The sequence below is a fragment of the Mytilus galloprovincialis genome, chromosome 7, assembly GCF_965363235.1.
Source record: "Mytilus galloprovincialis chromosome 7, xbMytGall1.hap1.1, whole genome shotgun sequence".
Classification (NCBI taxonomy): domain Eukaryota; kingdom Metazoa; phylum Mollusca; class Bivalvia; order Mytilida; family Mytilidae; genus Mytilus; species Mytilus galloprovincialis.
Genome location: NC_134844.1, coordinates 28,371,783 through 28,385,259, shown reverse-complemented (window position 1 = coordinate 28,385,259; position 13,477 = coordinate 28,371,783). Strand labels below are relative to the sequence as shown.

At 34.3% G+C, this 13,477-nt stretch overlaps 1 protein-coding gene across 1 annotated transcript; it reads left to right on the top strand.

The window, feature by feature from the left end:
* Positions 1 to 5,403: 5,403 nt before the first annotated feature.
* LOC143082694 (cytochrome P450 2E1-like) lies at positions 5,404 to 12,182 on the top strand. Its single transcript, XM_076258507.1, has 4 exons — positions 5,404 to 5,949; positions 7,759 to 8,277; positions 8,740 to 9,183; positions 11,201 to 12,182. Exons 1-4 carry the CDS (start codon positions 5,469 to 5,471, stop codon positions 11,383 to 11,385), a joined length of 1,629 nt encoding a protein of 542 aa, XP_076114622.1. The 5' UTR covers positions 5,404 to 5,468; the 3' UTR covers positions 11,386 to 12,182.
* The last annotated feature ends 1,295 nt before the right edge of the window (positions 12,183 to 13,477 follow it).

The following is a 13,477-nucleotide window of genomic DNA, read 5'->3' as shown; positions in this document are numbered from 1 at the left end:
TAACTTTCTTATCCAAAATCTTTCCCGAGCGACTCTGTCGACCTTCGACCAATCCTCGTTGTGGTCTATGATCGTGATGGTAAGGTTTTTGAGATCAGCTTGTGTGTGTCCAGGTGATCTCAAATGACGACTTACGGGTAGGTCGGGCTTGCAAGTGTAGTCACTTCGATGACCATTCATGCGTTTGTTAAATGGCTGCTCTGTCTCGCCAACATACTGCATGCCACAACGACATTGAAGGAGGTATACAACATTCTGGGTTTTGCAAGTTACATTGCAATATATAGTGTTCATCAAGTTAATTATTTTTATAAACTACGTGATAATTTGCACTGCCGATCCCGTGAACATTTGTCTGATCCTGAACTTGACGAAATTCAAGTACGTCTTGGTGATATCAACCATATTGAATCACATAAGCTCCACGTCAAACAGATCAACAAATTTAAACGTGATGGTGTGCAAATTAACCACCCTTCAATTAGACCCTCTACAAAATATAAGAAAAAGCCTCGAAATCGTAGATTTAAAAGAAAAATTCGAGTTCCGATGGATCCCAACAACACGGTTGTCAATTTATCCTCAGTCTCTTTATCTGAGGACGAAACTAAAGTCTTGTCCAAGGGTTTGAATTTTTGCCCTACTCCCAATAAAATAGATGATATGAAACTGGGAGATGACCTTGATAACTTTGCTAGAACCCTCAGAATCAAAGAATATTTTGGTAACAAGGATAAAGAGGTGGATAATGAGAAAGACACAGACACGTCCGACTCGGAGGAAGAAATCATAATTCCGCATTTTAAAAAGAAGAGTTCATGGATTCCAAAACCTAGTAAATCTGCTACACTGGAAGATGTTATCGACAAAATCAAATCGGATGTTGTTCATCTAGCTAGCAACAAGTACTCGTCATTTTACAACACCTCTCCTGACGAGAAAAAAGCCATACAATCGCTAAGAAACCGAGATGATATTGTGATAAAACCGGCAGACAAGGGCAGTGCCGTTGTGATAATGGACAAAGCTAACTACATCGCGGAAGCAGTGCGTCAGCTCTCTGATGAGAGATTTTATAAAAAGCTAGACTATGACCCTACTTCCGAGTTTAGCTCCAAAATTATCACTGCGGTACAAACCATGTACAATGACGGTCTCATAGATGAGGATACAATTGGTTATTTAAAGCCAGAGAATGCCAAGCCTGGTCGATTGTATCTTCTTCCCAAAATACACAAGGTTAACAACCCTGGTAGACCCATTGTATCCGCAAACGGCCATCCGACTGAGAAAATCTCAGAATTCGTCGATTTTCATTTAAGATCTCATGTAGAAAATCTTCCTTCCCACATTCAAGACACTACAGATTATCTTCGTAAAATGGAATCCATGAACCCTCTTCCTCCGGAAACCCTCCTTGTCACTTTAGATGTCACCTCATTGTATACCAACATACCTCATGATGACGGCATACAATCTTGTAGGGAAATATGGGACTCGCGCAACATTTTAGAACCACCTACTGAATGTTTAGTCCAGCTGCTTACTCTGGTCCTGAAATGCAACAATTTCACCTTTAATGGTGAGCATTACCTTCAAATTAACGGGACAGCGATGGGGACGAAAATGGCACCGTCTTACGCCAATATTTTCATGGGCAAATTAGAAAAACAAATTATTGCAACATCTTTATCCAAACCTTTGTCTTGGTTCCGTTTCATTGATGATGTTGACATGAAATGGATTGAATCTCAACAAAAACTGGATGATTTCATCAGACATGCAAACAACGCCCACCATTCAATTAAATTTACGTATGAAATTTCCGACTCTAAGATATCTTTCTTAGACACAATCACATCTATAAAGGACGGTGTCATATCAACAGACCTTTACTGTAAACCCACAGATAAACATCAATACCTTTCTCCCCAAAGCTGTCACCCCAAACACTGTACAAAAAGTATCCCGTACAGTCAAGCTCTCAGAGTCAAGCGGATTTGCTCCTCTGAGGAGGCTGTCACGAAACGGTTACAGGAACTTCGCGGATTTTTGACAAAACGAGGTTATAAGAAATTGGACATAGATAAGGGGTTTGCGCGCGCTAACAATAACAGCCGCAATGACCTCTTACAGTACAAACGGAAGAGGCGCAGCAAAATAGTCCCGTTTGTTCTTACATACAATCCAGCCTTTAATAACCTTTCACGTTTGATCCGTGCCAATTGGCAAACTATTGCCAAACACCCTAAATTATCCAAGATCTTTCCCAATCCTCCTGTCTTAGCTTTTCGGAGACCAGCAAGTCTGAAAGACTTATTTGTTAGAGCTGACGTCTCCTCAAATAAAAGCTGTTCAATTGCAGGATGGTGCAAGTCATGTGGTAACAGACGTTGCCTGACTTGTCAACAAATACTGAATACTCAAACATTCACTTGCCACTCGACTGGGTCTGTGTACACTATATATTGCAATGTAACTTGCAAAACCCAGAATGTTGTATACCTCCTTCAATGTCGTTGTGGCATGCAGTATGTTGGCGAGACAGAGCAGCCATTTAACAAACGCATGAATGGTCATCGAAGTGACTACACTTGCAAGCCCGACCTACCCGTAAGTCGTCATTTGAGATCACCTGGACACACACAAGCTGATCTCAAAAACCTTACCATCACGATCATAGACCACAACGAGGATTGGTCGAAGGTCGACAGAGTCGCTCGGGAAAGATTTTGGATAAGAAAGTTACGGACAGTCTCCCCAGAGGGTATAAATGAAAAAACATAGAACGAGTCCCTCATTTTCCTGTGACTACCTGTTTCAAACAACGCCGGATTTAGTACTGGCTTTACAGTTCGAAATTATTTTTAAAATAACAGTTTAAATTACAGGTTTTCATTGATTCGGGATGATGTATAAGTACGTTGCCACGTTCAATTATTTTACCTCATTATACAAAACTTATTTTTTCAATCATTATTAGACTGATATTCGTTTGGGAGGCTTAAATATGTAGTTTCTGTTGTAATTGCCCTACCGTTGTCTAATTTATACCATCCTGGATCGGTTAGGACATTTTTGATTTTTTTGTTTGAGGACTGCCCTCAATGCAGTTATAACATCTCAACTGTCACAACCTTTGGAAATCTAGAGTTGTGCCATTTCACATCGTAAATAACTATTTTTATTTTTGGCATATTTCTGTAGTCTTTGCGGTGTGTTTGGAAATTTTAAAATTGTTCCAGCGTTCGCTTAAATTGTATAAATCAAGATTTTGATAGAGTCTCAATTTGAATTGACATGATTCATTTGTCATTGTGCAATTACCGAAGAAGGATATCTGTTATCCGAAATATCTAATATTTGTATATTTTATAGTTATTTAATGGTGATGTTGTACCCTTTTTGACTTGTTATATATTATATTTTGTAGTGTACAGAATCATATTACATGATCCATCGCCCTGTAAGATTGATCGTTGACTATTTATTCAGTCATTTTATATATGTATATATATATATGTCATATACTTTGTATCGTAGGCTAAAGTGTTCAACAGAGATAAAATGTAATACTAACCAAGACCTCTGTATGCGCTTGTTTAGTATTACTAAACAGTTAAACGTAATTCGCTTACCAACAATAATTTTACTTACAGTGTAGTACAATTTCGACATAATAAAAAGATTTTATGTTACAGATTTAAAAACTTAACAGTCTTTACTTTATCTGTATTTCTGAGACATCCTTCTTATGTACTTGATGTAAATTTCAAAGAGTTTATATTTGCTGCATCTCTCCATATTGTAAATTTTGTCTTGGTATTCTCTTGTCTAGCAAATATCATACATATACAGAGTTGTTGCGTGTCCCGATGCTTCATACAGACAGCAGAAACGTAACGTGTGGTTGGAAAATATGAAATTTGTCAAAATATATCTCAAACTCATTTACACCAATCTCATAAACAACGTTGTCCAGGAAAAAGTAAAATCACAAAAATACTGAACTTCGAGGAAAATTCAAAACGGAAAGTCCCTTATCAAATGACAAAATCAAAAACTCAAACACATCAAACGAATGGATAACAACTGTCATATCCCTGACTTGGTACAGACATTTTCTTATGGTGGTTAAAAGCTAGCTAAACTTGTAGGGCAGTCGCATCAAATTCCATTATATTGACAACGATGTGTGAATAAAACAAACAGACTTAATAGAAATCATCTGTGTCTTTCGTTTGATGTCTTGGATTTTAAAATCGTAGCCGGATGAACGAACATTATAGACCAACACTTTATACGTTAAAAGAGTATCGATAATTTTCCGAAAAAAAATAATTCTATTAATTTTATGTGTATGTCTAAATTTCAATCCTGGTATCTATGACGAGTTTGTTAACAAGCACCTCACATACCATATACTTTTTCATGTCAGTTTAACAGAATATTGTGTTGTCGCTATTATGATTTCTTTGAATAAAATCAATTAAGTACCTTGACCTATAATGGTTTAATTTTATAAATTGTTTCTTGGATGGAAAGTTGTCTCATTGGCACTCATACCTCATCTTCCTGTTATAATTTTAATCACTATAAAACCAAATAAATATGTAACAAAGAAGCACAAAAAGGCATATAGACAAAGCACATTAGCAAAAATGAAAGTTAAAGAATACAAAAAATTATAATAGAACAATAACATATTGTAACATATTGACGGGATAAATAAGTTCATAGCCACGTCATGTGTATGAAAGAAACATAAAGAGGCATGTAGACAAAGCACATTAGCAAAAATGAAAGACAAAATACAAAAACTATAAGAACAAATAACACAATGAGGGATGTATAAGTACATATCCACGTCATATGAATATGTTTAAAAGAAACAACACAAAAAGTCATATAGACAAAGCACATAAGCAAACATGAAAAAAAAAATACAATAACACAATGCGGGATAAATAAGTACAGGGTCATGTCTAAAGGATTTCACAAAATAACAGACTAAATAGTAAAATTAATATGCATTAGGACAAATAAAAGAATAATATAACATATGAGTATATATGATTCTATATGATAAACTTCTTTTATAGGCTATGTTTGTTATAATTGTTACTATTAAGCAATGTTTAGTTCATTTGTAATTGCAATTTTTGTCGTTATCCTTTTAGTTTTTATGCATCATGTGCATACTCAATATGAAATAACACGGAGTAAACAGTGGATGGATAATCTATTTTAATTTCATAGTGTGAATAGATATATAAATTTTCAGTAGATCTGACTACCTCCCTCATCTATCCAATGCTTGTATTTTTTCTTAGAGTAAATGGGACACAATTCTAGCGAAGAATTAATCTACCTGTGTACAAGGTCACTCTATCTAAACATGTCTAATGTAAACAAAATTAAATAGGTTACATCGGTTTTTATGAATATTTTTGATATATTGGTTAAATATGATCAACATAGGAATATTGGATTGGATGTTATTAATCTTTGCTTTACTTATCATTTATGTAAATCTAATTTACTTAAAGACATCGCATTCTATTACGCTCATTATATTTGAGTGCATATGTTATGCACTCGGTTTCGCACGGGGCTACCATTTTGAAGTTAGTGATTTAGTAGTGACTATTTTAGTTTTTGATTTCTTGGTGTTATGGACCAATCAACAGAGACCAGTAACACTTCCACCTGGACCATCCCCACTGCCAATAATCGGAAATATTCTTCATTTAGGTAATGGAAAAGATACTGTAGACGTATTCCGTTCTCTACGAAAGAAATATGGTGACATTTTTAGTTTATCTCTTGGACCGTACTGGGTAGTAGTGGTAAATGGAAAGGATTGTCTTAAAGAAATATTTGTAAAGAATGGAGAATTTACTTCCGATAGGCCACCGCTTTACGTAATGAATTTATTTCAGAATAAAGGTAGGATATTCATATGAATAGTGCTACGTTAGTATATGTACATGTATCAATAAAAACCAAGGACCATTAACCTTTACTATGCACGAGTACTCTGTTCAAGATATTATACTACGACGCAAAATTCAAAAGTTATGGGGAAATGGCATACAACCCATTGAAATTTAAATTTTTATTATTATGTTTTAAATGTCGGGAAACTACTGTTGTCTCTCATATATAAAGAGGGACGAAAGATGCCAGAGGGACAGTCAAACTCATAAATCGAAAATAAACTGACAACGCCATGGCTAAAAATGAAAAAGACAAACAGACAAACAATAGTACACATAACACAACATAGAAAACTAAAGAATAATTTGACAATATAGACACACGTTTCGTTTTTGGCACAAACCCTAACAGTAGCAATCGAGTCAATATATTCTATAAAGTTAATAATTTGGATCTTTTGATATGGAAAGTTTACCAGATTCTATTTTTTTTTGTTATGGCCTTTCACGTGAAACATAGTCGGGGGACATTGACATTTCTCTTTGTTTCGGACGACGAAGAGAAAATTGTATCGCACTCTTCAATAATAAATCAAAATTATAGCAAGAATTTCTGAAATATTGGCCTTTACAACAACATTCATTAACACATACATCTTACGAGAAATGTTTTACTGAGAATGAAAATTAAAATCTAACAAGACATGGTCCAGAAATGTTTGTACTTGTATACACTATGGTGCAGTTTAACCACGTATATATAAAAATCGAAGATGTGGTATGATTGTCAATGAGACAACTCTTCACAAGGGACGAAAATGACACAGAAACTAAAAACTATAGGTAACAGTACGGCCTTCAACAATGAACAAAGCCCGTACAGCATAGTCAGAAATAAAACGTCCCTAAATAACAATGTAAAAAAAATTCAAACGAGAAAACTAACGGCCTTATTTATGTAACAAAAATCCTGCTTTACCAATACTGTATGTCGGAAAGGTAAATTACACAATACAACCGGCAAAGTCCAGGAACCAAACTGACTATCACTTATTTGAACAAACAAGGAAATAGAAGATTTTACATGCATTATAATGTACGGTGTAACAGACAGCGACCTACAACAATCCCTGATTATAGTTCAAAGCAATATATTAAGGAAGCTGGCTTGTCATGTTTTGGATTTTTTGTCAGATTTTCGGAATCCTCTTGTTTTATCCATTTGAATGCCTTGAAAAAATTTGCCCGGTGACCCCAATTTTTCTTTTTGTAAATCTTTTACATGTATAATGATAAGCCATCTGTAAAAGTCTGATAAAATTTTAATTTTTTTTAACAGTTTTTGAGAACTCCAACTTGTCAATGATAAAGCTATGAAAAGTCAAGAGAGAATATTTTCCCGCCAAAATTTCAATGGCTTATATCTCGAAAACAAGCACAGTGACCTATATATTTTTTTTTGCTCTTTGGATTCCTTTATTAATCCCCTATCAATATAAACTAGTGTTTTGAAAAATTAATTACTTTGAAACTGAGAAGCCAACTCCCTTAAAAAAGCAAAGATGTATTAATACGTAAAAAACGAAAATGACCAAAGAAGCAATAAACATATTATCCATATTCAGCTACGATCAACGTTGTCTGAGGGAGATGGAACCTTAGTTTCTAAATAATTCTGTAGTTTATCAAGAGACAATTTAAGACATCATTTTAGTACCTAAGCAACCAATGCAATAACATTTTTTCTTTTACTATATTCAAATTATTGCCAATAAATTCGTCAATTAGTTAATCTTTTATTTGTTTCTTACATGTTTAGGGATTGTAAGCTCTAATGGAGCAAACTGGAAAGCACAAAGATCGTTTACCATATCCAAATTACGACAATTCGGTTTTGGGAAAAGGAGTTTTGAATCGAGCATTATTAAAGAATTGAAACCATTTTTAAATTGGATACAAAGTTATAATGGTCAGCCATTTGCTCTTGATAGTATTTTGAATGCAAGCACAATTAATAGTTTAATGCAAATTGTTGCTGGAAAACGTTTCGAATACAATGATGAAAAATATTGTGAGTTTTTAAAAATTATTAACGAGATAGCGACAAGCCCTGCTTTAACAGGACCAGTAAATTTTTTGCCATGGCTAGCAAAATTGCCAGGTGATTTTTTGGGAATAAAAGCTGATACAGTAAAGTTTGATAAGCAAATCGATTACTTTAAAAGCGAAGTTGAGGAACACAAGAAAAGTTTTGATCAAGACAATATCCGAGATTTCATAGATGTGTACTTGAAAGAGATGCAGATTCAAGACCAGAACACACATACTATGTTTAAAGGTATGTAAATCAATTGAGCAGATCAAAATTCGAGCTTCATTCACGTTTAAAAAAACCTGGAGATCTGTTTACAATCTGTTTCCTTAAGATTACTTAGTATGAATATTAGTATATTATATATATAGTACTTCAATGAACAGCAACCGAACGATACAATTAACAGTACTCATTGCGAGGTCAGGGAACAGTCTTGAACTACAGATAGCTGATATGAATATTTTAGCGCATAATGGACCCTAATCTGAATGTTGTAAAAAATATAAAAACAGAAGAAATTATATCAAATCATCAGTGACACTCGAATCAAAAAAGATAAAAAGGCCAAAATAAAGTACGAAGTAAAAGATACCAGCCGACTCTTTGTTACAGAAATCTATTTCAGAAGTCAAATTCAGTTTATAAACCAGAAAATATTCTCTACTAGAAACATATAATGATAGTTATATATTTTCCGTATTTTAGAGGACCAGCTAACTTGTATAGTGAATGACTTAATTAGCGCAGGAACCGAGACAACAGCAACAACGATACGATGGGCTATTGTATTGCTACTTAACAATATTAATGTTCAAAATAAAATGCGAAAAGAAATAGACGTTGCTGTTGGTCCTGGGCGAGTTCCAACACTTGCCGACAGACATAATATGCCATATAGTGAGGCGGTCATCCTTGAATCTTTGAGGTTTGGTAATATCGGACCATTGTCCTTCCCACATCTTGTTACAGAAGAATTTATTTACAAAGATTTGTATGTCATTCCAAAGGGTAGTGTCGTTATACCATGTTTGGACTCCGTTGCTTTTGATGAAACGTGGTTTCCAGAGAGTAATGTCTTCAAACCAGAACGCTTCATAGATGAGGAAGGAAAACTTTGTAATCAAGACAAAATTGCTACTTTTTCATTAGGTATGTAAATATAGAGTTAGAATGTCCCTTTGACAATTTCGGTATCTCTTATAGGGTCTCAAAAAATTAATAATAATGTTATTTTGTCTGATGCTTGGTCCGTTTCTGTGTGTGTTACATTTTAGTGTTGTGTCGTTGTTCTCCTCTTATATTTAATGCGTTTCCCTCGGTTTTAGTTTGTTACCCCGATTTTGTTTTTTGTCCATGGATTTGTGAGTTTTGAACAGCGGTATACTACTGTTGCCTTTATTTATTCATATAAATATTCAAAATTGATTTAGGTTTTGCAGATTTTATGGTGTGTTCCATTCGTTTTTTATGTGTTTTTTTCATTTGATTTTGCCATATGATTAAGGACTTTCCGATTTGATTTTCCTCTGAGTTAAGTATTTTTTTGATTTTACTTTTTCCACCATCTTCAAAATGTCCATAAACATTTCATTATATTTCTTGAGACAATAAACAGGAAATGTAATGAAAAATAATATGATAATGTAAAATAAGTTTGTGATGTATATCCCGTTTGTATCGTAGCTTTTACAAGCAAACTGATAATATATACTTATATATGAAAGATTTGATTATCGAGGATACGTTTTTTTCATAGCACAAATTGACAACTAAAAACTAGAATCTACGACACACGTGTTTTAACTTTCCAATTGTTATCTCCCCATTTCTCAGCAGTACCATACCCTTTGCTCCATTGTATGGCGTTTACATACCCCAATTAAGCTCGTGAGTTTTCAAACTATTTGTACTTCATTATCAAGGGTGTGCTCCTTGCACGAACACTTTTTCAACAGAGGAGGGAGGAAGAAGAAGACGTTTTGCAATCACCACGGCGGATTGGTTCGCCAATACGATGTTTTGACTGATAACTACTGACATGTTTTCGCGATCTTAAGATGCCAGTATATAGTCGTCTTTCTGGGTTTATTTTCTAATTGTGTTATATTCCCAATTGTAACGATTTGCGAAATGTGAACATCGATAAACTACTGTCACGTAACTAACAAAACAATCTAAACTTTTAATATCCTTCTATGCCTCTGGGCTTTGTTAGTCTTGTGTGGTTTTTTTTTTTAAATTTTAGTTGATTTATATGTTTTGGAGTTTAGAATGTCGTCCATTTGCACTGAACTTTTTCAAGGGCCAGCTGATGCCCAACTCCGGGTGCGGGATTGTCTCACTGCTTCGAAGACCCATTGGTGGCCTTCGGCTGTTACTTGCTCTTTGTTAGGGATGTTTTCTCACTGATATATTCCCCATTTCTATTTTCAATTTAATTACTAAGATGTGTCATTTCTTGATTGACAAATATTTGTTACGTCTGTTTGGAGGATGTGTTTTTCAACAAACACTTGGGATTTCCATGGTATCTAGTTATGTTCCACTTCTGTCTGTTCCTTTATTCACTTACTTCATACATGACCTTCTTATGAGGAATAAAATGGAGCTATTATTAGCAGATAACTTCACATTCCGGGATATAGACGATTCCTTTTCATGATCACGTAATTATTCAAATTTTGGTGCTTTGTTGATCGCATCTATCTCATTAAACTTGATATATAGGATACAACAGATACAGTTGAATCTATTTGATATCTTGACATACATCTTAAGTTGACAAAACTTATAGATGAACAATTAAGAGATGATTTCAGCGTCCCAGTTGTGAACTTTTCATTTCTATATAGTCACATGACAACATCGCATGTATATTGATTTCATACTCTCAGTTGATACGATATTCCAAAGCGTGCATTTCATACGGTAACCGTGATTTCCTTGATAGAGGGTTTACTGCTAACATGGAAACTACGTAAACCAAGAGTTCCAAAATAATTATGTTGAAGTCACTAATCAGTTCATACGAATTTGTTTTTCCTTTGGAATCAGCAGCCACTCTCAAATTAATCTATCGACTTGAAAGGACATTAACGCTCGAAAAGAAACTACATGTATATTATATGTACATTGTTTTGTGCTTGATTCTTGATTTAAATTGTAGGAAGACGTGTTTGTCCGGGAGAAGCTTTGGCTAGAATGGAGCTTTTTCTATATCTAACATCAATGGTTCACCGATTTGAATTTTTACCAGTGGAAGGGGAAGACCCACCCTCACTTGAAGGAACCAAGAGCTTGGCAAACAATCCCCTGCCGTTCAAGTTCCGGGCGATTCCAAGAGAATTATAAAGTTCACTTATATGTCATTTATTTGTTGAAAAGCAAATGAAACATAGGAGGAGGATTGATATTAAAGACTTCATCAATAGGCAACACTTAATATTATAAAATATTCTTGAAATATATTGCAGATATTTAAGGTCTATGCCTAGGATTACATTTAGACTAACGATTACAGTTTACGAAAAATAAGGGCCGGGGTCCTCTAAAAAAAACAGAACTCCCTTTGAGATACGCAATAGTACGATAAAATGAAACGATATGTTTGTTAGCATTTAAATAAAAAAAAATTCGACGGCACACGCATGTAGGACCCATGGTCACAACAGATGTGGATCGCCAAAACGTCCTCATAACTTTGTATTTTCCTTTTTCATTTTCCGTTTGTGTAGTCAACCCTAACTCTTAGAGTGTGTAATATGTTTAATTGGTTGTCTTCACGTCCTGGTCTGCATATTTCTTGGGTTTATCTTTTATTGGGTATGTTATGTGTCAATACTGAATATCTCTTCGGATATATTTTGTTGGTTAGCAAAAATAGTTCAGTCAGGAAAGGTAATTTTTGTCCTATATCTATTCTCAACATAAATTGCTGATGACAATGCAATTTACACTCAACACAACCTTTCCTGTCTTTGTTCAAAATTACTCGAGTGTAAAGACAGTGACAATGTCTGTGTCTTGCGAAGTACTGTTTCCATGGTTCCGATACGTTAATGATAATTGTAGTGGATATTTCGGTTTTTTTTTAGCCAATGACAAAACAGAAGATTTCTAGTCATATAATAAAAGCAAAGATCGTTAGACTTGTTTGACTTGCATTAAATCTAAATTGGGTTCACAGACATTCGTGTACTTTAAGGTTCATGTGGACCCTATGGCTAAAATGGCCGTATTTTCACCTTAAAATTTACTCTGAGTACAGACAAACCTGTGCATTTGGAAAAGTTTTAAGGCATAGCATGCCCTAGATAAATAGAATACAAATGCATTGTATGATTTAGAAAATTCATAACTTAACTGGATTTTGCCGTACACTTTTTTTCGTCCCTGCAGAAGATGATAAAATTAACAAACAGTTGAGTTTACCATGATATGGTCCACTCAGGTACACAGTTTAAATAACCAATTATTGTCAGTTATCTATTGTCCATCTCATGTCCATGTCAAGCAATACAGCTCACTTCAATTATTACCTGTGGGGAAGTTCTCAAACCTGTTTCCCAACTTAGTCTATTTTGGCACCTTCTGGAGGAATGAAAAAAAGTGCACGGTAAAATCCTGGTAAGTTTTTATTTTTCTAAAACATAAAACATATTTGAAATTTATTTATCTAGGGCATGCTATGCCTGAAATTTTTTACAGATGCGCAGGTTTGTCTGAACTCAGAGTAAATTTTGAGGTGAAAATACGGCCATTTTAGCCATAGGTCCACATGAACCTTAAAAAGACAACCTGATTGATAATTTTATTTGACTTTAAGAATATCTAAACAAAATTATCAGATTTGACTTTTAAATGCTGTATTTAATTAAATTGCAATGCATGTATATTTTAATGAAACTTAAGTTACAATTATTTTCAAAGGAGGAAACGATGCAAAGGGGCATTTAGAACCAATAAGTAAAACAAAAACTCCACCATGGTCGAGGGAAAACGAGGAAAATATAAACAAAAAAACACAAAAAACCACCAAGAAACAGAGAGTTCATTTCTCCAATACGATAAAAATAATTGAATTTGACGAATCATGGTATATGTATTATAACAATAACGTTTAGATAATAGACGGATAAGGATAATTTTACAAACCACAAATCATGTTCAATCTAGATAATTATTTGGCGTCTGATGACAAAGGGCTTTTCAACCATCTTTAAAGATTTCCAAAATCTCTCATTGCAACACTGGACCGTATTTGTAAAGACGAAACCATATCTGCTGTATGTTTTCATTGCATTGAAAGATGATTGTTGTTTAATGTTTCCTGATTGATCTCGTAGGTCCGCATGGTCCGTTAAAAATCAGTTTCTATTTACGAAATTGAGAAAACAAAAGTGTTCCAAATTTTTGACATTTTTATTTATTTACATTCATGCTA

Bases quoted from the DNA above. Each gene is read 5' to 3' on its own strand.
- LOC143082694 (XM_076258507.1), top strand. From the start codon at position 5,469: ATGATCAACATAGGAATATTGGATTGGATGTTATTAATCTTTGCTTTA. The intron at 5,950-7,758 runs GTAGGATATTCA...TTACATGTTTAG, and splicing joins GAATTTATTTCAGAATAAAG to GGATTGTAAGCTCTAATGGA. The intron at 8,278-8,739 runs GTATGTAAATCA...TCCGTATTTTAG, and splicing joins CACACATACTATGTTTAAAG to AGGACCAGCTAACTTGTATA.